This window comes from Etheostoma spectabile, chromosome 5 (genome assembly GCF_008692095.1).
Source record: "Etheostoma spectabile isolate EspeVRDwgs_2016 chromosome 5, UIUC_Espe_1.0, whole genome shotgun sequence".
Classification (NCBI taxonomy): Eukaryota; Metazoa; Chordata; class Actinopteri; order Perciformes; family Percidae; genus Etheostoma; species Etheostoma spectabile.
In genome coordinates, this window is record NC_045737.1 from 2,475,919 (window position 1) to 2,496,853 (window position 20,935).

At 39.8% G+C, this 20,935-nt stretch overlaps 1 protein-coding gene and 1 long non-coding RNA gene across 2 annotated transcripts in view; both read right to left on the bottom strand.

The window, feature by feature from the left end:
* Positions 1-1,566: 1,566 nt before the first annotated feature.
* On the bottom strand, positions 1,567-3,795 carry LOC116690151 (uncharacterized). The gene is made up of 2 exons (XR_004332184.1): positions 2,178-3,795; positions 1,567-2,127 (listed from the first exon to the last, which is right to left on the bottom strand). It is a non-coding gene; the product is annotated as an uncharacterized LOC116690151 (long non-coding RNA).
* A 69-nt stretch (positions 3,796-3,864) lies between these two features.
* The window catches only part of cacna1ba (calcium channel, voltage-dependent, N type, alpha 1B subunit, a), a 262,364-nt gene continuing 245,293 nt past the window's right edge, over positions 3,865-20,935 (bottom strand). Inside the window, exons 47-53 of the mRNA XM_032515609.1 lie at positions 20,710-20,891; positions 17,884-18,019; positions 17,056-17,175; positions 12,860-12,898; positions 11,510-11,744; positions 9,190-9,398; positions 3,865-7,635 (exon numbers count right to left, since the gene is read on the bottom strand). Of these exons, the coding sequence (XP_032371500.1) occupies positions 7,075-7,635; positions 9,190-9,398; positions 11,510-11,744; positions 12,860-12,898; positions 17,056-17,175; positions 17,884-18,019; positions 20,710-20,891 (1,482 nt within the window). The 3' untranslated portion in view covers positions 3,865-7,074. The remainder of the gene's footprint in view (positions 7,636-9,189; positions 9,399-11,509; positions 11,745-12,859; positions 12,899-17,055; positions 17,176-17,883; positions 18,020-20,709; positions 20,892-20,935) is intronic.

The window sequence follows — 20,935 nt, forward strand, 5'->3', positions numbered from 1 at the left end:
GCGGTGGCCAATGGATCTTCACTTCTTCCAGGATAGCATCGAGGGGGTCCTCTTCTCCAATTGAGTACCTCCACATGAATTCCGCCAGGTATGACTCGAGGAAGCGCCTATCAGTTCCCCGGTGTTTCTTGTTCCTCCACTTGGCTGATCCCCACATTCTCTCCACGGTTTGGGTGTAGCGATGGTTCACCTTGAAATGCTCGAACCCGGCCGCCTACAGCTCCTGCGTCTTGTAGCCCCTCCAGCTGTCTGAGATGACGGTGGTTCCCTCTGCGATATTCTCCAGAATGGCAGCCAATAGAGTCAGAGCGTTGCGATTGGGCACCTCCACCAAAAAGCATTGATTGTCCTCGCGGCAAATTCCTCCGAAGATCCATTGTTGAGGTAGCACACGGCCGGCGTTGTTCTTGTGCTTGGTGAAGAGAGATTTGTCGATTTCCACGATTCTGCCCGGCCCTCCGATCTTGCCTTGGTTCCGCGCCAGAAGAGCCTCTACACTTGCTTGCCGCATGTAGTTGTTCCAGTCCACGGTAGTGTTCTTGTTCATCCCGAGTTCCCGCTGACATAGCTTTCCAGAAGTCATCTACCAGGCCCAGAGGTAGATGAAGTCACGTCACGAATGGAAGACGGGAGAACGCGAACCAATTGCCAGAGCGAATCCTGATCTTCTGGCGGCATGTCCGTAAGTTGCATCTCCAGTAGTTCTTGCTGGAGGTGTAGAGCTGCATCTGGTGGTTGTTCTGGCATCTTTGCTCCGCCGGAAGAAGTCCTCGTTCTTGCAGAAATTTGATGGCGTCCTCTTCATTGTTCGGCAGGCTCCAAAGATTCATCATGATGTTGAATGGCTAGTTGGTAGTTGGGGATGAATAATACTTACAAAAAATACTGCTAATTAGGCGGGAGTTGAAAACATAAAAAAATGTATAAAAATATGAATATAACAATATGAATATGAATACATAAAGTTATGCATACATCATTTTGATAGTGTTCTTACTCCATATGAAATTAAAGGTTGTTTTAATCCCTTACGGCTCCATTAACCCTCGCTCTGACCGATCAGTCTACCTAAAAATTCCGGATCATGCCACTTCAACCGCTTCCAACTCTTACTTTCTGTTGCATGTACGGTTGGACTAAAAAGGTGCCTTGAGACAAATGAACTAAGCTATAAGAAAACCAGAGGTGGAGCTTTTCGCTGGATTTTTGTGGACTTTCTTATTTTTGGTATTGTTGTACAATACAATTATTCTGTAGGACTTTTCTGAGTGTTTTGCTTAAATTTTTTTCTGTTTAAATGTATGAACATTTCATTGGAATTTCAAATTGTGTGGTGTTTTGCTGGGTTTATCTTTTCGTTTGTTTAGGGTGTAGATTTTTATATGTGCACGCTTGTGTGGTTTTGATCTTTATCCTACATACAAAATACAACAAATATAGGCCTACACATTTAACTGAAATGACTAAGACTATCTTCAATGTCAGGAGAGAGACCTGGCTGGCACCCCTGGACCATTTATAAACAAACCATAAAAGGGATAAAAGACAAACTGTCACAATAGGCAGTTTCATTTCATTCTTTTTTATTTCAAGGAACTTTGCTTCATACAAAATGTTTAATGTAAAAACAACTGCTGAATTCAAAGTCTTGCCAAGAAACTAAATCAGGAAAACAAGCATTTCACTGAAACCCAAAACCCCCAAAAAAGGAATGTTCCAGCTCTGCGGCACACGGCGGAACTGTCAACAATGTCTTATACTGTTAGAAATTTGTCCTTTCAACCCCACACTTTATATCAAATATTAAAAATCAACAACAAAATAACACATGGTATCTAAAAGTACTAAGTTTTCTACATGCACATACATTGTTAGAACATGCAATCATTTGTATTTTCTCAAGAAAAAGCCACATCTACACTGCAAATGGTATGCAGAAATTTTGGAACCCTCCTATTTGGTGGACCTACTGGTCCAGACTTAGGGATAGGTACTTTTCCTTTGACTCAATACAGAGGCCACATTGTTCAAGAAGGTACAGGTACTTTTTGCCATAGGGTGACAAAACGTTTAGAATAATGAAGGTATCTGCAGAATGTGTTCCTGTTTTTAAGAAAAAGAATCACACTGACAGTGTTCAAGGTTGATTTATATAAAAAAAAAACTTTTATTGTGACCTAACAGGACACACCCCCCTCCCATTTTGAGCCGTGGTATTTCCATTTGATATTGTCAAACTGGATACATTTTACGCATGCAAATATATGTATAAAGTTGCTGTAATCCTACATATTCAATTTCTTGTTTACAATTTGTGCCTTTTTGCATTTTAAGAGTTTTTTTCTTTGCATTTTTTTTTTATAGCATTTTCTATGAAACATTTGGTCACAATCATGCTGAAGCCTGAATCTGAAGAGACCAGCATGAAAAGCTACAGAATGGATGGAGAAACTGGTTGTCACATTGCATAGCTCTACTCTCTTGTCTACAGCTTGTGTCTGGCGCTGTTATGTTTGTCACTGTGGTTAAACAAGTCTTTCTCCTAGTACTCGTGAGGGGTCAGTGTCTCTCAAGGAATCCTCCACAAGTACCTCATAGCCAATCAGCTGCTGAAAAGCTTAAAATCTTTCCCTCATGTTTCAGATTGCTATGTAAAAGCACAGCAATAGATCAACATTTCATAAAAACCATCTGATGTTGATGCCAGTCATGTGTATCAGTCAAGTTGCATATAACAAATAGTGTGTGTGCATCAGCCAACATATCCAGTTCACAGCAGAGTACAGCTTCAGGCATCAACAGAGCTTTGTGACTGATAGATGTTTTGACGATTTAAGTCTAGAAATCTGAATACTGGAGAATTTCATTCTTCAAATTGGAAGCAGAGGTCAGTGAGGCAGCAGGGCAGGTTTTGGCCAGTAGGACCACTTGAAGGAAAAATCCACCCTCCAGGACGGTCAGTTTTTTTTTTTTTTTTGGGGAGTGTAGCAGAGTCTCAGTATTTAACACCGTTTGCAAAGCTGACAAGATTTACTCAATCTGCCTCGTCTCCTACTTCTACTGCACTTCAGTTATAAATGGATTTCCTACTTTTCCAAAAAATAGGTTTTTACAAGCCCCAGCAAAAAGGCTCCCCTTTCATGTCTTCAGCTGTCCTATTGATATAAAGACCTAAAATGTCCAAAAATTCTTAAAAAGTGTGTATGTGTGGACATGTTAGTTGTAACAGGTTTACAGTATGTACTTAATATATACCGTATGTATATATATATATATATATATATATATATATATATATATATATACACATACACATACACAGTATTTCTTCCAGTGTGAACACTACATACATAGTTAGTATGTAGTATGGAATTAGGACAAAACTAATACTGATACTGTATTGTGGTTTGTTTTCTACCACTGTGGGTGGAGCAATTAGTTACTCCACTTCTTTTCTGGTCAGTTTCCTCTCTGTGTGAACTTTGAACACCAGTGTGAACTGGCAGCTCCACAGTAGGAAAAAAAACTTTTCCAAACTGACACCAAAGTCTAATTTTTAGATTGCTGTAACATTTCCTGCTTAACTCCGTGGTCCAGTAGCTGCTGGAAAAATATTTGTGTGACATTACAACATCATTTATTTTTCCAGTTATCCATGAGTATGATAAAAACAACTGAACGACAAACTGGACCTAGATATGCCAAATATATCCACCACACGCACACACATATTAACTCAAATAAAAAAGAAATCGAGAGTTAGACTGGATCACCCTTTGCTACTCTTGGTCTAGATCACAGTGTGCACTCTTTAACCCTCCCACCCCCACCCTTCAGACTCCAGCTGACCAACAAACACTCTGCTGTCCAAACAATACAGGCGCTTGAAAGACTCCCACCGTGACATCCTTACCAAAAACCAGTTCTATCATCTCAACATGCACAATGTGTTACTGGCATTGATATAACTGGATTGATATATTTATGAAGTTTTCAGTTGTTAAATGCTTGCATGTTGTTTTCATAATGTTGATTCGTGCTCCTCCACCCATATAAGATTTTATGATTTATCAAAAACAAGAAAAATCATTGAATTTTGTAAGTTAATGTTTACATTTCTGTTTTTATAGCATACTGTAGGTAGAGTTCTCTGCTTGCAGATAAGGCTTTCTGTACAACATGTTTTCCTGCAGAGCTACATACGGAATTAAACAAACATCTACTCAAGTGCGGATGCATTAGAAAACAGTTGACATTGCATCTTTTTCTACAGTATATCTAAAAGGATAGGCACTTTGTCTTAAAACATCACAAAGAAGTCTATAAGAAACATTAGACCTGAAACGATGGAAAACCTTAAGCAGTTCACATAAACCACACCCTTGTTTTTTTCATGTCATATAAAAAAATGCACACAATGAAAAGAACATCTACAAGGACATTTTATAGAAAACAAATCAGTCAGTCAGGTACTTTCCCCACCATGCATTGCTTCTCTCTTGAAGTTTGCGAGAAACATTTAACTGACAGGGAATGTTAAGGGTTTAGGCATCATCATGGAATCGCAGTAGTCCTAAACTAAAGTACAGTGTCATGTCTTTGAGGTGTTCCAACATTTTAAATCATTTCTTTTAACTATTAACCTGTTTTTTGTCTTGTTTTTCATGACATTGCAGTGCCATTACTTTCTGCTGAAACTGCCATACTGACTCTCAAACGCTTTTCAAATCTTCAGCTACTCTTAGAACCGGTAACTTTACTTACAGGTTAATTGCCTGTTATACAGTATGTTGTGCTCTTGGCTGTAATAATGTGGAAGAAGGTGAAATGTTAACCAGCTGATGGAGAGCACAACTTATCTTGAATGTAGTGTCTTTAGACATATTCATATTATCATGAAAAAAATTGTGTATGTGTTGAACAGAGTGAAGTTGTGCTGCACAACAAGTCCAAAACTTCTCAGGTCAGAAACATGACTCCAAATTAATTCTGTTTCTTTGTGTCTTCTGTATGTGTAATTAGGCAACTGTTTCTTTTTATAAGTAAGGATGAGGAAATATTTAATAAGTGAACTTTACCCGGCTATGGGGGGAGTCTGCGGAGCTTTTTAGTCAACGCAACATTCTTCAACATCCAAAGTATGCCCACCGAGGATCTCGTTGCAACAAAATCTACATGGCTTGCAAGGATGGCAAAATATTCCACTGTCTCTGGACTGTTGATTGCGGCCATTTGAAGCCTGATCGACGAGTTGACCATACTGTGCTTGCCCTTCTGCCCAGATCAAACAGACTGAAAGCTGGATTGTTCAAAATAAGATCCCTCACCGGTGGGGCTTTTATCGTCAGTGACTTTGTTGTGGAACAAATTTCTTCCACCAGAACCAAGCAGCCCGACATGGATTTGTTTCAACCTGATCTCTCAGATTTCCGTGAAATGAACATTGACACTTGACTCAAAATCTGTGTCAGATTCATGGAATTGTTGAAAATTCCATGATGGGCCCACAGAAAATTTTTGTGAAATTAACACGGCCCCTTAAGATAACTAAAAGGTTGTGGGTGGGCGGGACAACAACGGGTTGCAATAAGGAAAAGAAGAGTGGGACGGCTGTATACAGCAGATGGGTTGGGTTTAGGAAAAGAAGAATGGGACGATTGGGTTTAGGAATCGTGACATTCGGGACACAATCTCCGGTCTCCTGGGTGAAAGTCTTGTGTTGGCTTTCATACTACTCACTACCGTTGTCGCTCTTAATGCTACGTCATCTTTGGCATTGTTTCCCATTGTGACCACACGGAATTTTCACACATTCAAACCACCATCACGTAATGCGCTGGTAACAGTTTGTAATCATTTCACAGAATTCTGTGAGACCAGGCTAATTTGTTTACATCTGTAGCCCCCGCTCATCCGGGAGGGAAGGTGGTTTTGCACTGCTCTATCGTGAGAACTGGACGTTTACACCCTTGCCTGCTCACTGAGATCCTCCTCAACAGGTCAACAGGCCTACTGCATGTCCCTAGTGTGAACTGCAGCTCCCTGGCAGAGATGGCTTTCAGCTACATCGCCCCCAAGCTGTAGAATTCACTGCTCGACTACATCAGACACTGTGACTCAATTACTGACTTTAAAAACAGACTTAAAACTTATGGACAGTCAGTCATCAGCTGAGAGTCAATCAGCTTATAGACTGACTGACTGACTTTTATTTTTAATGAGATCATTATAGTTTTAATGTCCTTTTTTGTTTGTGAAGTGACCTTGGGTGTCATGAAAGGCGCTTTAAATGTATTAGTATTCTTATTCTTATTTTAGCTTTATGTCAATGTTGTATTTACAGGTTGTTGTGCTACTCCCAAATGGCAAATAAACAAAACAAAAAAACAAAAACACAAAAACAAGGAATGCATCTTTAAGTTTCTATTTGCAAAATTAAGCCAAATAGTTGGATGCACAGACAACCCCAAAGAAAAAAAAGCAGCATGCACAGTGCAAGAGCCTCATTTGTAATTGTTATAAAGCTTCACTGCTTAATAATCAGAAGCAAATCACCCTGAAGAAAAACAGCACAATACATCAGCACTTGTCTTTATATGAATTGTTTCCCTGGAATACAGACTGGAGTTATGAACGACACACAGTAAGTCTAGTAGTTTTTCTTTTCTTTGGATCTTTCCTTTTCTTCCAACGTCAAGAGATATTTTCATCTTAATGTATAGTCTCGTCTGTGCTCATAATGTAATGCTATTTAAGAATCAATATGGTGGTGTCAACAAAATAATTAAGTCAAAGGAAATCAAGGGCAGCTTCTGTAAGACAACTGATATTGGCAAAAAGTGTAGTCTTCTTGATAATGCTACGTGCCCTTTGGTGAATAGGTATTCAAATACTACCCACTTATAGCTTTCTCCCTGTTTAGATGATCTCCCTAACCTTTGTTTTCCACGTTAGAATTAAAATATGTCAATAAACACACACACATTGACAATGTGAAATCAAGCCTTCAAATAAGATGATAAAACTCATCACACTTCCTCAAAAATGCATTAAAAAGGATGGTTTAAAGCCATGCTAGCACCATTCGTCCTCCTCTGCCTCCTGGTAATACCTGGGTGCCCTGACGCCAGAGCCTGGGCTGGCTCTGCCCCCAAAGCTGAAGTGGTACCCGTTGGGCACCCCAAGGTTCTGCTGTGGAGCAGGTAGCAGGGCTCCCATCATCCGAGGCAGTGGGGTCCGAGATGAGTGCCCAGCACAGGGGCTGGGCGACCGTGACACCGCATCCTGAAAGACGTCCAGCTGGTCCCGGAGGCTTCCGTAGAGTCTGCCCAGGGCCACATTGTGGCCCTGGCCCTGGCCCAGGAAAGGCTCGGAGCTGATACGAGTAACGGGGCAGGGAAAGTGGTGGGAGCTGCTGTGCCGGAGGGTATTGTGCTCCGACTGGCCGCGGCATAGTCGGCCGGGACTCAGAGAGGCCAGGCTGGACACAAAGTGCACAGGAGATGAATTGGCAGTCTTGTAGGCCACCCCGGGCCGAGGGGTGTGGGGGGTCTTGGGGAGCTGCCGACGTCCGCGGCTTGGTGTGCTAGAACTGGAGCTCAATACCACTGGGCTTCCTTTAACCCAACCACTGCCCTAGATGAAAATTGGACAAGCAATTTGAAACGATAAAATGAATGAGAAAATGATGTACGAGAGGAAAGGACAAGGGAAGGAAACAGGGACAGGGCCGCCGGAAGGAGGAAAGGAAAGACACCAAAATGTGATGTGATGGCACGAAAGATGACAGATCAAATGAGGGAAGGAGCACAGACAGAGAAGACAGAATGAAAGAACAAACACTAATGGAAAGGCATCGAATAGACAAAATGGATGGAATATGATGAAAAGAGAAAGTGGGCAAAGAAGTGAAAGGCCATGAGAAGCTGTACTAAAGGCAGACAGGAGAAAGTAGCACTAGAGCATGAAGAGGAATCTTAGTCACATTCAATTTCTATTTGTCATGTTCTCTTCTATACTTCCATTCCCACATTCAACACACTAGGCTGGTCTAAGGTTGCTTATTCTAAACGTGTAATGTGATATAAAGTATAGATATCTGACAATGAGATGAAAAAAACCATCTGGTTAATGTGGCTCACCTCTGAAATGAATCTTGGTATAGATTAATTTAAAATTTATCATGAAATTGATCCATTTCATTTTAACAGACTGTTGAACAATCCCTGAGGACTCATGGTGGTCCAGTGACAGGAACGACAGAGGTCTGTCTCCCATTTGCACTGGTTCAACTGCTGTGCTGTGTGTGATGATCTTAAGTTTGCGTGTTATGAATATTTCACTCATACTGTACTGCTTTAAATGGACATCTCCATCTTTGACAGACAACTGGCAGATAAATCCCTTCTCAGTTATCTGGAAAACATCTGGACAGGATTCACAGATGTTATGCTTATATCAAATAAGAAAAGTATCATGTTAAAGTTTGGGAACCAGTGTTATTATGAATGTATGTTACTATATGATATGATCATTTTAAACTAATGTCAACAGTATATATATGTATATAACTTGGATTCAAACCAAGATCCTTCTTGAACGTATTAATGTAAAGTGTGGTCTTCCATGTTTCCTTCTTCAAATACCCGTTAGCAGCATTAGCAGCATCTGTGGGTTTATCAAGTGACAGCGAAAACGCAAAAGGCGGAGCAGTATATCCTGTATGTCCTTTACCGGTTAACGTATTTCCAGATGGCGCATGACTATGGAGAATCTTCCCCAGTTTATGCAAGCGCAAATGTAAAATTTCAAGCCAATAGGAATACTTGAAATTGATGGTGGTGGTTCAATATTCATTAAAAAAGACAAGTTTGTGAAGGGCAATACAGATTTTGATAATGAACAACTAAAAACGTTACACACAGGACCTTTAAGTTATTATAAAATCTCATTTTAATCAGGTTCCACACAGGTCTAAATTTATATTTTTCTTATTACTATTAAGAGTGTTTTCGTTCTTTGATATAAATTGAGTTTTCTGATGGATAAGAATGACATTCTGAGGGAAAATAGTATTAGATAATGAACACCTTCAGATGAACCCCAAACTTGATAAAAACCCTTTTGAGAATCCCTTCACCTGGTATAATGCCTTGTGTATCCCTACTCTACATGGTGTTGCCCTCCCACCTGCTTGCTGCTGGTTTCCTGCCCGTCACTGGGGGAGGCGGCACAGCTGGCGGTGGCAGATTTGGTGTGGCAGTGTTCCCGACTGCAGTAGCGGTCGCAGGAGTAGTAGCGCTGCTTGTCCGCCGAGGAGTGTTGTTTTCTGTCGTGGGAGCGTCCACGGTCGTGGACTCGCTCTCTGGAGGCAGCTGGGTCTGGATCTTCTGTTGCACCTGTGGAGGACAATATTGCATAGTGAAGGGTGATTGTAGATAATATTAGAGTCATGGCTATTGCAACTTTTGTGTCTTAACTTTGGTCCATTAGGGCTTTGAGTGCAAGTACTCTTCAAAGGATCTACAGTTGTTATTTACGGCAGACATTTTAACTTGTCATAGTAGGAAAAGCAATGTAGGTTTTATTAATACCAGTTGTTACTTCTACCAAGGCGGTCCTGTTTTTGGATCAGTTTGTCTGTCAGTCAGTCGGTCTGTCAGCAGGATTATGAAAAAACTATTGGCACAATTTTCATAAAACATGGCTCCGAATCCCTGGTCAGATACACAAATGACTTATCACTTTTAAAAACATTTATCAGTGCTATGATTGTGAATGATTTGTCAGCCCTTAAGCGCTCTAAAATTTAAAAACTTGTATGTGTTTGTGTATGTCTGTTTTTGTATGTCTTAATGATAAGCTTCAAACTTCATTCCTACTGTTGTGTTTTTATTAGGTCTCCACCCCCCTCTCCGTCTTTCCTCTCTGTATTTTTTTGTCCTGGGACGTGTTCTTGCGTCTCAGTATATTATTTCCTAATTGTACAATAAAAATATTTGATGACAAAAAAAACATTGGGGTTCATAGGGCATTTGTGCTGCAATCATGTAGTGTTGGTATAATGGAAAAAATCTGTTCCAGACAGCGAAAGTTAATAGGATTGCCCCCTCATACATACACCAATCACACTCAGCTTGAAGCGCTGCCGGCACGAATGAGGTAAAAAAACAGGAGAGAGTCGGTTCATTGACTCGATTCTCCCTGTTCAGTGACAATAGTGGGGTTAATGACCAAATCTTTGGTCAGTTTGTCAACACTAGTCTGCAGCCATGCTAATGATGTTAACCATTTTAACGATCTGCGTTTAGCATGCTAATATTTGCTAATTAGCCCAAAAAACAAAGTAGAACTGATACTTGTCATTAATTTTAAAAAGTATTTCATCATAAACCAAAGTATTGAACAAAGAATAATTCCTGTGACTTTGCCCTTGTACACTTAATGGATCCTGATTATTTTAAATGCTCTGAAGATGGCTTTGTGCCGGAACACGTCATTGTTGATTTATTGTGATGTGAGCCTAATTACTTAAGGGGAATGACAGGATTCTGACATCCTTAACTTGGGAACCTGAGATGTGCTACCTTTTCTTAACTTATTGGAACATGCCTCTCTTTATACTGTGATAAATTTCCCTCTTACTAAAGCATGCATGCAACTTACTTAAAGTACATGTGCAACTTAGCACGCTATGCTTTATAAAATAAATCCATTAATATCACTTTCCAGGCTCTGTCGTCTCACATCCCACCTAGATAGAGCACTGCTGATCTCTATCACATCTAAAACCTGCCAGGGCAACCACGAATCATGCTTTAACTCGTACATAAGGTGCTATGCCCATCTTTTACACAGAGGTGATTGTCACAAAACTCAAAGAACAAAACAATCAGGATCTGGAAAAAAACATTACTGTACATTTGGATAGAACAGTTACTACTGACATTACTTACATATTACTGACATATAGGTCCACCCACAACAATAGGCACCCCAAATATTATAAAGATGTCATTAACTGCAGAATTAGCTTTTTTTTACACCTTAGGAGTACCCAGCCCCTCACTGCTGAAAGGCCCTAATCAGGCACACCAGTACGTACTCTCCTTGATCTACCCCCCACATCACAGGCAGAACCCCAGCAACACTATTAACCCATAAACTCACTAAAAAGGCCTAAGTCAAAGGATAAAGCATTGAAGAAATGTAAAACATTAAAACTAAAACATTACACTAAGTTAAGGGTTAAGCAGACACAAAACATAGTCTATTTTGGGAACAAAGGCTATCGAAAACGAAGAAAGGCAGCCTTTCCACAGTGATGATAAATATAAGTTATACTGTATTGATTCATGACAGGAATGAAATAATAAGTGAAAAAAGTGTCCTGCTTTGCACTGGACATGATGAGGCCTTAGGGTTTTCTGGTTAAAATATATAACAAATGGGACTTTAGGATGAAGAGTGTTATGTCTGCTGTGTTGTGTGTCTATAAGTGATGACTAACCAGCCGCGCTAGGTGGTTGTCCACTCAGAGGTGCATCCAAAGACCTCTGCCTCTTCTCTCTGTCTTTATCTCTGTCCCTGTCTCTACGATGGTGACAGCGGTGGTGATGGTGATGGTGGTGGGGTCGGTCCTGGCTGGGTTTCTCCAGGGTGTAGTCCCGCAGGTTGACCTCCTGGGGCCGCTGTGGGGCCGCAGTGGACGCGGAGCGCTTCATAGGACTGGCATCAGGGACAGACTAAGGGAGGAGGGAGAGAGACAGATACAGAGAGGCTCACTGAAAAATTTAAAGTTGGAAAAAAGGTAATTAATTACAATATATTGCAGAATATTGCAATATGTTTAAAATTGCAATACCATTTACCAAATACCATATTGTGTCATACGTATTGTGATGATATCCTATTGTGAGGCCTCTTGTGATTACCACCCCTATGGCCTAAGCAGTGAGTCTGTTTCTGAACTCCGTACCGTGCCTTGTGTATGTTGTCTTTGTCCCTAATTTACCTGAATGCTGAATGTTACTGTTTTTGACAGTATAATCTAGCCAAATGTGGGCACAGCACTGTTCTGTCTGCCATATTCTTGTGCACAAGTTTCTTAATAAACTTTTTTTCACAGCAGACCGTTTGGCATGTCATAGTAGGAAAAGCACAGGTGTAATTGATGACATTGAAAACCCATTCAGGTCAAGTAATGGAACTGAGCCATCATTAACAAAATTAGATTCACCTGTGTTTTTTATACTATGACGAGTCAAAATGTCTGCCGGCAAAAAGGTGAAGAGCCAGGCTTCCCAAGGTTCCTTGCTGTCATTTGAAAGAGGGACCCTGAGTTAGCCCAAGAATTGTCTTTCTTCTTTATTATTGCATGCCCGGAGACATTCCATACCTTGCCTCCAACTGTTTCCACACATTCAGATGGTAAAGTGAGACTTTTGTTTATTAAAGGCACTGACAAAATAAAAGGCATTAGACCAGAAATGTAATAATTTGAAAATGTATCATGTTTTAGAAAAAATGTCTTGTGTGCCACATGGTACAGCAAAGACCATGGCTAATAACCAACATTAGGACCGCAGCAGTGGGAACACCTGGCCAGTCTGCATCTACAGCACTGACCACATTTTCATTGTCTATTGACAAAATAAAGAACCCAGTGAGCTAACTCCCTGGAGTCATAATCCCTTGTTAGAAAAACATCTTAACTCATTGGTGTCTATTACACTTCTGTAAACAAGGCGGAGAAAGGACTAGTATAGGTTTTTGGGAAATGTAATTTCTTGTTGAAGAACATTAATTTTCGAACTGCAAACAAGTGTGTGACATGTTGTGTGTGACAATGTGTACATACAGCTAGATGGATCCCTGGAGAGTGGCGTGAGTGGCTCCGCTGTTATGCAGGTGATGGATAAAGGGCAGACAAATAGAAATAAAAAACAGCAGAAAAGAAATTACAATTCAGGAATATTAACCAAGATCCACACCCGCTATAGTTTGTGGTTATAGAAGGGTTCACATATTTTACTAAAAGCCACTTTGTATAGAATATTTGGGTAATGATATCCTTTTTGTTTGTAGAAAAAGTATACAATCCTGTTAAATTGATGCTCTATAGATATTTAGTACAGAGGTGGTAGACGCGAGCATTGTTGTCTGTCATAATGTCTTTTTTGATACCACAACTGGTGGGAGGCAAAGTCATAGATTTTCATTTTACACAAAGTGGCTTTAAAGGGGCTGTACTCAAAACACAGAAAAAAAAAGTCTGGGATTTCCTCCATGCGGTTCTCCCAGATGTTCCCAACTTGTCAAATGCCAACGATTGACAGCTGGACCTGCTATCAAAACAAAGAACAGGTAACATCCCGGATTACAAGACGTAGAGAGGTAGTGTGTGTTCATTCTATGTTCAGGACTCCATTACTCCACCATATCTTTACATAGCAAATATTTGCTTACTGCTCTATTCATGTTGTAAAGGTATCAAGTATAGCCCCTTGAAGTATAAGTTAATCATCGAAATATAGTTAATTTGATAAGTTTAGTATTTATAAATACTACAAAAAAACTATAAAAAAAATAAAAACTAAACTACTTGCAGCAATATGTAAATGCATATGAATAGTACATTTACTGTAGATGTATTGTAATTACCTAATTTATTTCAGAGTGAATATTCATGTTAAAGTTGCTGTACCTTTACCAGATATACATTGGGTGAGAGAGGACTTTTTCCCCATGTGACCCTGACAGTTGTGGTTTTTAGGGGATCTAGCTCCTGGTACAGCCTGGTCCTACCAGACTCTTTTACATTTCATTTGTACATTTGAGTCTGGCCACTCACCATTGACAAGTGATAAATTCCTTGAAGGTGGGTACTTTGTTGAAGTTTAAAACTATTAGATATGGCTAGAGCCATTCTTGATCTGCCATAACCAATCGCTAACGACAAGGCATATATTTAGCATTAGCATCACTAGTGTTAGCCTTATAGCATTAGCCAACTCCTTCACCCCTACCAGAGCGAGCTGGAAAATCAAACTTCTCCTGAACCCCTTGGGTGGGAGGGCCACAACATCATGGCCACCAACAAAACTTAGCAAAGATTGCTCTTGCTTGGGCTTTGACTTCTGGATATTTGGCAGCGCTGCCACAACGGACTGAATGGCTTCACTCCCATCTTTTTTCATCTTTACAGAACTACAACTCAAACTAGCGCACGTCCTCAACATCATTGTTCTCAGCCCCTCCCTCTGTTTGCTGATCGGACCCGTTTAAAACCCGGGTGGTTGAAAAAGTTAACTTCATGCCCTGCATGGTCCCTATTTGGGCCCAGAGTAGAGCTGTCAACTAACCTCCTGGTGGAGCAACCATGATGGAAAGACTGTTGTTCTGGTAAACCCAAACATGTAGTTAACTGGGAACACGTTTCATCAGCTGCCAATATGACAAAATGATGTAGTGCAGGATGCACTGGAGATATTTTTCTATGTATTTTTGCATAGCACTCCCTCTGCTTCTTTCAGCACAACCTGGAGTCTGCCTCTGTGACTATCACAGATATCTCTAAGAACATTTCAGTTTCTGTCCTTACCTGCCAGGCTTATTATCTGGAGCGGGGCCAACTAGAGTATGCCCTGCACATTAAAATATGGTTTTGCACATACTGCATTAAAAGGTAATAAAACTGGAAAATTAGGATCAAATGTACCAAATGAGCTGGGTTAAGGGAACTTAGTGTTGGCTTTGATTTCTGTGCAACTTTACTGTGGACAGATAAGGTCTGACTGGTTGACTCACTGAGGTTTCCCATGTCACCACAGCAAAAAGAAGGATCTTAAAAAAGAGAACAATGGATACCAGATGTTGTCTGATAATCCTGTCAAAGTTGAGCTCAAATTAAGCAAAAATAAAAGTGCTGTGACTGAGGCTGTAGCCCCAGAGTTCAGACTCTTACAGTACAGTTCCCATCACACTCAAGCATGAGGACATTTTCAAAAGACCAGCATTAAATGAATTGGCTGGAGGATTTCCTGCCCTTTATTCCAGAAGGTGAGAAAAATAAGACAGTAAGTCAACAAGGCAACCTTCTACACACATTCATTTCATCCATTGATTAATCCTCCACTCCAGATTATTTCTCCTCTACACTAACATAATTACCCTCTTCCTCTCCCAGTAAATCTTGGGTCCAAAGCCATTTGGACCACTATCATCTTTTTTGTTAGCAGCAAGAGAAAAATGATACTGGACAAATAGCTGGCGGCCTGCCAGGATCTAATCAGATTACTTCTCCTCTGCAGTGAGAGTAGAATCAACAACAGCTCTTCCAATTGGGCTGTGAAAGCAATGCACATCAAATGCATTAATCGATCAACATCTCTCAGGAAATGAGGATCTTATTATATTTAGAGTTTTTTAGCCATAACCTTAAATAGTCCCAGCTTCTACATGCTTGTTGCAAGTTCCAATCACAGTGGTATGTTTGTGTTTGCATGGAAATCAGAGATGTAGGTGTTGTGCTGTGGTAATTGTAAACAAAAACTATAAAAGACAAATAATTAACAACCCTGTTCCTAGACAAAACAAGAAAAAAAAGCTGTGTCCTTTTCAGCTGCGTTTGTAAGTTGTCTGTCTCACGTTCTACTTTAACAGAACAGTTGTCGGGGCAATAGCGTAACATTTTACCCAAGCTATACCTAAAGCATATTTTTACGCTTTGTCTATTTTCTTCCATTTTAAAAGCATAATACTGTATAGACACGGTGTAATCTACAATCCCACTGAAAATAAGACAAAACAACAGGAAAAAACTACTGAAAAACATGCAGACCAGCTTGCCCCCATTTCTACATGCTTACCTTTTAGTTTAAGTTGGCTATCTTTAGTGTTTTTAGGCCATCAGTAACTATTGGCTAAAGGAATATTATCCCATGAATGTTATCTGATGTTTTAGTTGCTTCACGACTAGTCACAGGCTAAACCTAGAATAGATGAGTGAATCCAGCTTCTGCTATGCAGTGGAGGGATAACGCAGCCCTGATAATGCCAAGTGAGCAAGAACAAGAGTGATTGAGCGACCCTGTTAGAACAGCCAGAGTATGGAACTGCCAACTGGATTTACTGTACTAAGGACAGTCAATCTGTTGTATAACTCTAACGTGGCATGGGCACTGTGTGTGGGTGAACCATTACAGTCTGCTATTAAAGCGCCCATATTATGCTCATTTTCAGATTCTTAATTGTATTTTGAGGTTGTAACGGAATAAGTTTACATGGTTTCATTTTCAAAAAACACCATATTTTTGTTGTACCGCACATTGCAGCAGACCCTGTTTTCACCCTGTGTGTTTAGGTCTCTGTTTTAACTACAGAGTGAGACATCTCACTTCTATACTATCTTTGTTTGGAGTCACACATGCTCAGTAGCTAGGTAAGATCCCATCAGTTAGATAACTCTTATTCCAGCTTTGGTCAGTACAAGACAGGATAAGATGCGGGATTTCTTCTAAACAAAAAAATGTGTGTTGTAGAAGTGTTTTGCCATTGAGATCGAGCTAGCATGCTAGCTCTAGCATGCGCTACTGTTAGCCACCTTGTCTCGGCTAGTGACGTAGAAAGCCGTGGCGATTTTGAACAACTCACCCGGAGACTCTGACATTCAGAAACCGTATCTCACTTAAAACCGCATGAATAGTTTTTTATCCCAAGTTTGTATGCATGTGGGAGCACCAGAGACACAAAATAACACCCCAAATCCCAGAAAAAGTGATTTTTTCATAATATGGGCACTTTAAGAGATAAAAGGCCTTTTCTATTAAACTCGCAACGGGCAAGAACAACGCAACATTAAAACAAAAAATGCAAAAATTAGACTAAAATGTAACAATAGAAATAGAGTTTCATTTTTGTTTACTAAAAGTAACATAATATTGAATGATGACTAAAATGTGAGTGAATAATAAGCATTTCCGTCAAATGGCTAAGACTAAAACAAAATCAAAAAGTCCTAAAATGAACACAGGTGTGGTGAAGATGAGGTGTTACCTGCAGCTCAGCATTGAGTCGAGGCATAGAGGCAGCTCTGCCCTGGTTCTCCAGACCTGAGCCAGGGACTGGGATTGTACTGCTGGCACTGGTTTCTATCTCGCTCATCTCCACCGACTCCTGGGCACACACACACACACACACCATTAGCATCATTTAGTGTGTGCTGTGTGTGCTTGATTTTACCATAAGCATCAGTATTCTTCAGCAGATGTTAAGCAACTTTAAAAAAAAAAAAGCTTAATTAACGACTAATAATTAGTGTATGAAAACAGTATTTGTGTCAAAGAGAGACTCAACTTTAAATAGGAGCAGAAAACAGGGAGGCTTTTTTTGTTAAATACAGTATTGCTTTGAATATAAGACAGAGTTTTTTTTCCCACAAAAAAGTCAGAAAAAGTGGGGTTGTCTTATGAACGGTGTCTAGACTTTCAGCTGTTCAAGTCGGAGTATGCAGGGATGTCACCTGTTTCAAGAGCCAGTAGAAAAGTCAGCTATAAACTGTAGAAATAAAATGATCCATAATACATTTTATTTAATGTTACAAACAGCTGATCGAAAAGCAGAGTTTTAGACGGAGCCTCAACGAGAGAGAGACTGAAGAGAGCCCTGGCCACTATGATAATTTATGTTAAATGTATTCAGTGACATCTTAATTTGTACTTTTACTAGATGTTTACAATATCATGTATTTAACTATGGTTTTAACAAATAGTATTTCAATCTTGTCATTCTGTCACTTCATGACTTAGTCATTTGATGATAATAATGAGTTAAATACAGTTTCACATACACAGCAGGTGTTGCAAATGTGTCTGTCTACAGTACCTGAATGATGGCAGTGTCTGGTGTGTCTTCAGATGGGCCCCTGGACATGGTTCTCTTGGTCTTAGCTCGGGGTGCTTCCTTGGGTTTCTCCATCACCCAAGATGATGATGGCTTGATGTTGTGATCATGGCCTTGCCTGTGTGTTGTAGCAGTCACAGCTCAGCATAATGGTCAGAGATGTATAGTAACAAAGTAGAACTACTTCACTACTGTACTTATGTACTAAAAGGCTCGCTACTGGAGTATTATTTTTTCTGCTGCTTCCACTTTTACTTCAGTACATACAGTTTTTTCGATGAGTTTAATACTTTTACTCAAATGCATTTTTTATGGGTACATCGTTACTTGCTACAATTATAAAAATGTTACGATTCATTCCAAACCCACATTATCCCTGTCACCAGGTTTGATGAAGCTGGCTCATCATTGACCGAACCAAGCGATCTAGCTGTCTAATAAGACCGCGCATGCTCCCGTTCTGCCTTTCGCTCTGCTGCCTGCCTGCATTGAGAACACTTGAGCTTTCTTAGTTTCTTTCGAGATGGAAGAACCAGAAACACCACCTTAAACTTTTAGTGATCGTGGAGGTGAGGGTGAGGAAGGAGACAACTCCTGGCCCTACTTAGAGGCCATGTTTTCATTTGTTGGAGTGAAAGACAATTCATATAAAATGAAGTGCCTACTCTGCCTCCTGAAAGATTGCAAAATAATGGCCTTCAAAAATCCACTGTCAAATTTGAAGAAACATATCAAGGTAAGTAATACACCAGCTTGAGCTATCAGTGAGCTCCATCTAACTAGCTACATGCTGCTACAGCCATAAGAACTGTGAATGTATTTTAGGCTAAACGTTTTGAAATAATAAAAACAATATGATATTCAAACTTTTGACTGCGTTCTTTAATAACTAGGCTACATAACACAATACTTACATAATTTTACTTTCAGTACTTGAGTAGTACATTTTAATATAAACTACTTGCAATACTTAAGTACAAAAAATGTTAAGTACTTCCACTTAAGTGTGGTACATAAAGAGCACTTCAACCTCTACTCAAGTCACTTTTTTGACAGAGCACATGTACTTTTACTCAAGTCTGGGTCTCTAGTACTTTATACGTGTCTGATAACAGTGGTAGTCTGCTGACACCCAAATGGAACTTAATTTGACAACTTAATAACGTTTCCATCTTCCATCCCCAATGATGAATTCATGTGTGTTAGTGCTGTATCCACAGTGTGTGTGAGCACAGCTTAGTGGTTTCGGGGAAACCTTGAATTACTGTTCGACAATCATTGATACGTTCTGTATAACTATTATTTCTAGTAAATTAAACAAACTCATTATAATTTTTTTTTTCAGAACCTCTTTTAGCATTGTAGGGGTTTCTTGACAGCACATTGTGTTACATTACATTTTCTGTCCATGTCTATGGAGATTTTGAGTTAACCAAGTCATAGGATATCTATAAATATATAGTTTGGACTGACTGGTGGGGAGTCGCAGGCATTTATATCACTCAACAAAGAAGGCGTCAACAACAAGCTACTTCCAATGCTGTCTTGACATTCCTTCACATGTCAACACTTTCATTAATATTAGCTTGATTCTCTTCTTCTTCTTTACTACGGCATTTTACTTACTCAGTCTACCATATTTTCATTGTCTATTTCTTGCCTGTATTTCTTGCCTTGTATTTCTTGCCTTGTATTTCTTTCGTGCTTACTTGTTTGTGTGTTATTGTTTTGTTTTTTTGTTTTTTGCTGTTGCTGCTATGCTGCTACTTGTAACGACAGAATTTCCCCGTCGTGGGATAAATAAAGTATAATCTAATCTAATCTACTACTCCTTGCTTATTTACAGATAAATTTGTATATTCTCTGGCGTTTGTGAGAATACTGCAAAAAAACATGAATACTCGCACCACGGTTTATAAACAAAGCGTTATGCTGCAGTTCATTGGTATAGCTCTGCTCGCCTCGAGTCACTTTCTTGGTACAGGGCATTTTTTCTTTCATTTTCCACCACCCCCTCAGTACTCCCTCAGTATAAGGATTCTCAGCATTGGATTTACCAGAGCTGCAAGCAAGACTGTGGTATAAATCGTAGGAGTAAATCGTTGAACTATTTATAACAACTATACCCTGTATACAAGTTTAGATGCATTTACCTCAGTATTAACATTCATCTTAACACCTTGTCCACCTGCTCCACTCTCAGCTGCTGGATCTGCTGACCCTCTTTTCTGATTTTGGTGATTTGCTGAACTGCACCAATTGAAACTCATTTCACTTTACCTTTAAATGGTCACTTTGTCTTTATACACCATACTTAAGAACGGTTAGTATGATTATATATATATATATATATATATATATATATATATATACTACTTCTAATAATACTCTGTACTACTATTTTTTTTAAATATTTTAGCCCTATATCTTAACTAACACTATTTTATAATATTTTGTCTTTGTCTTAAATTCAGATTTTGCTTTTACTTGTGTGATTTATGTTTTTAGTTATTTAATGAACATTGTTGGAGGTGCATGAGGCCTACGATTTCCATTCTTCTGTTATTGTGGTGCACATGACAATAAAGACCCTTGAACCTTCATTCCCAGAGTGCATCTGGAGCGCTGTACCGGGATCAGTCCAGCTGCCAGCTGCGTGATAACCTTCTGCTCTCTCCTACTAAACCAGCCACTGAATACAGCTCACAAGCACAAGATGTTGCTTGTAAAATTAGTTTTTTTGCTCTGGATGTAGTTTTTAGTGTTGATGTGGCAACTTAGTTTTAGTTCCTGAAGCGTTGAACTTACAGTGTGCCTCCATTGTTGAGGGAGTTGAAGCTAGGTCTGGTCTGTGGCTGGGACTTGGCATGGGATTTGGGCTGGGGCTGAAGCATGCTGGGAGGCTCCACACTGTTTAACATCATAGGCAGATCTTTCTCCTGCATGTGAGTCAGAGGCAGCAATGGCTTAAATAGAGCCCCGACCTTGCACTGTGGAGGAGAGACGTATGGCAACATGCTGAAGACATTCAGAG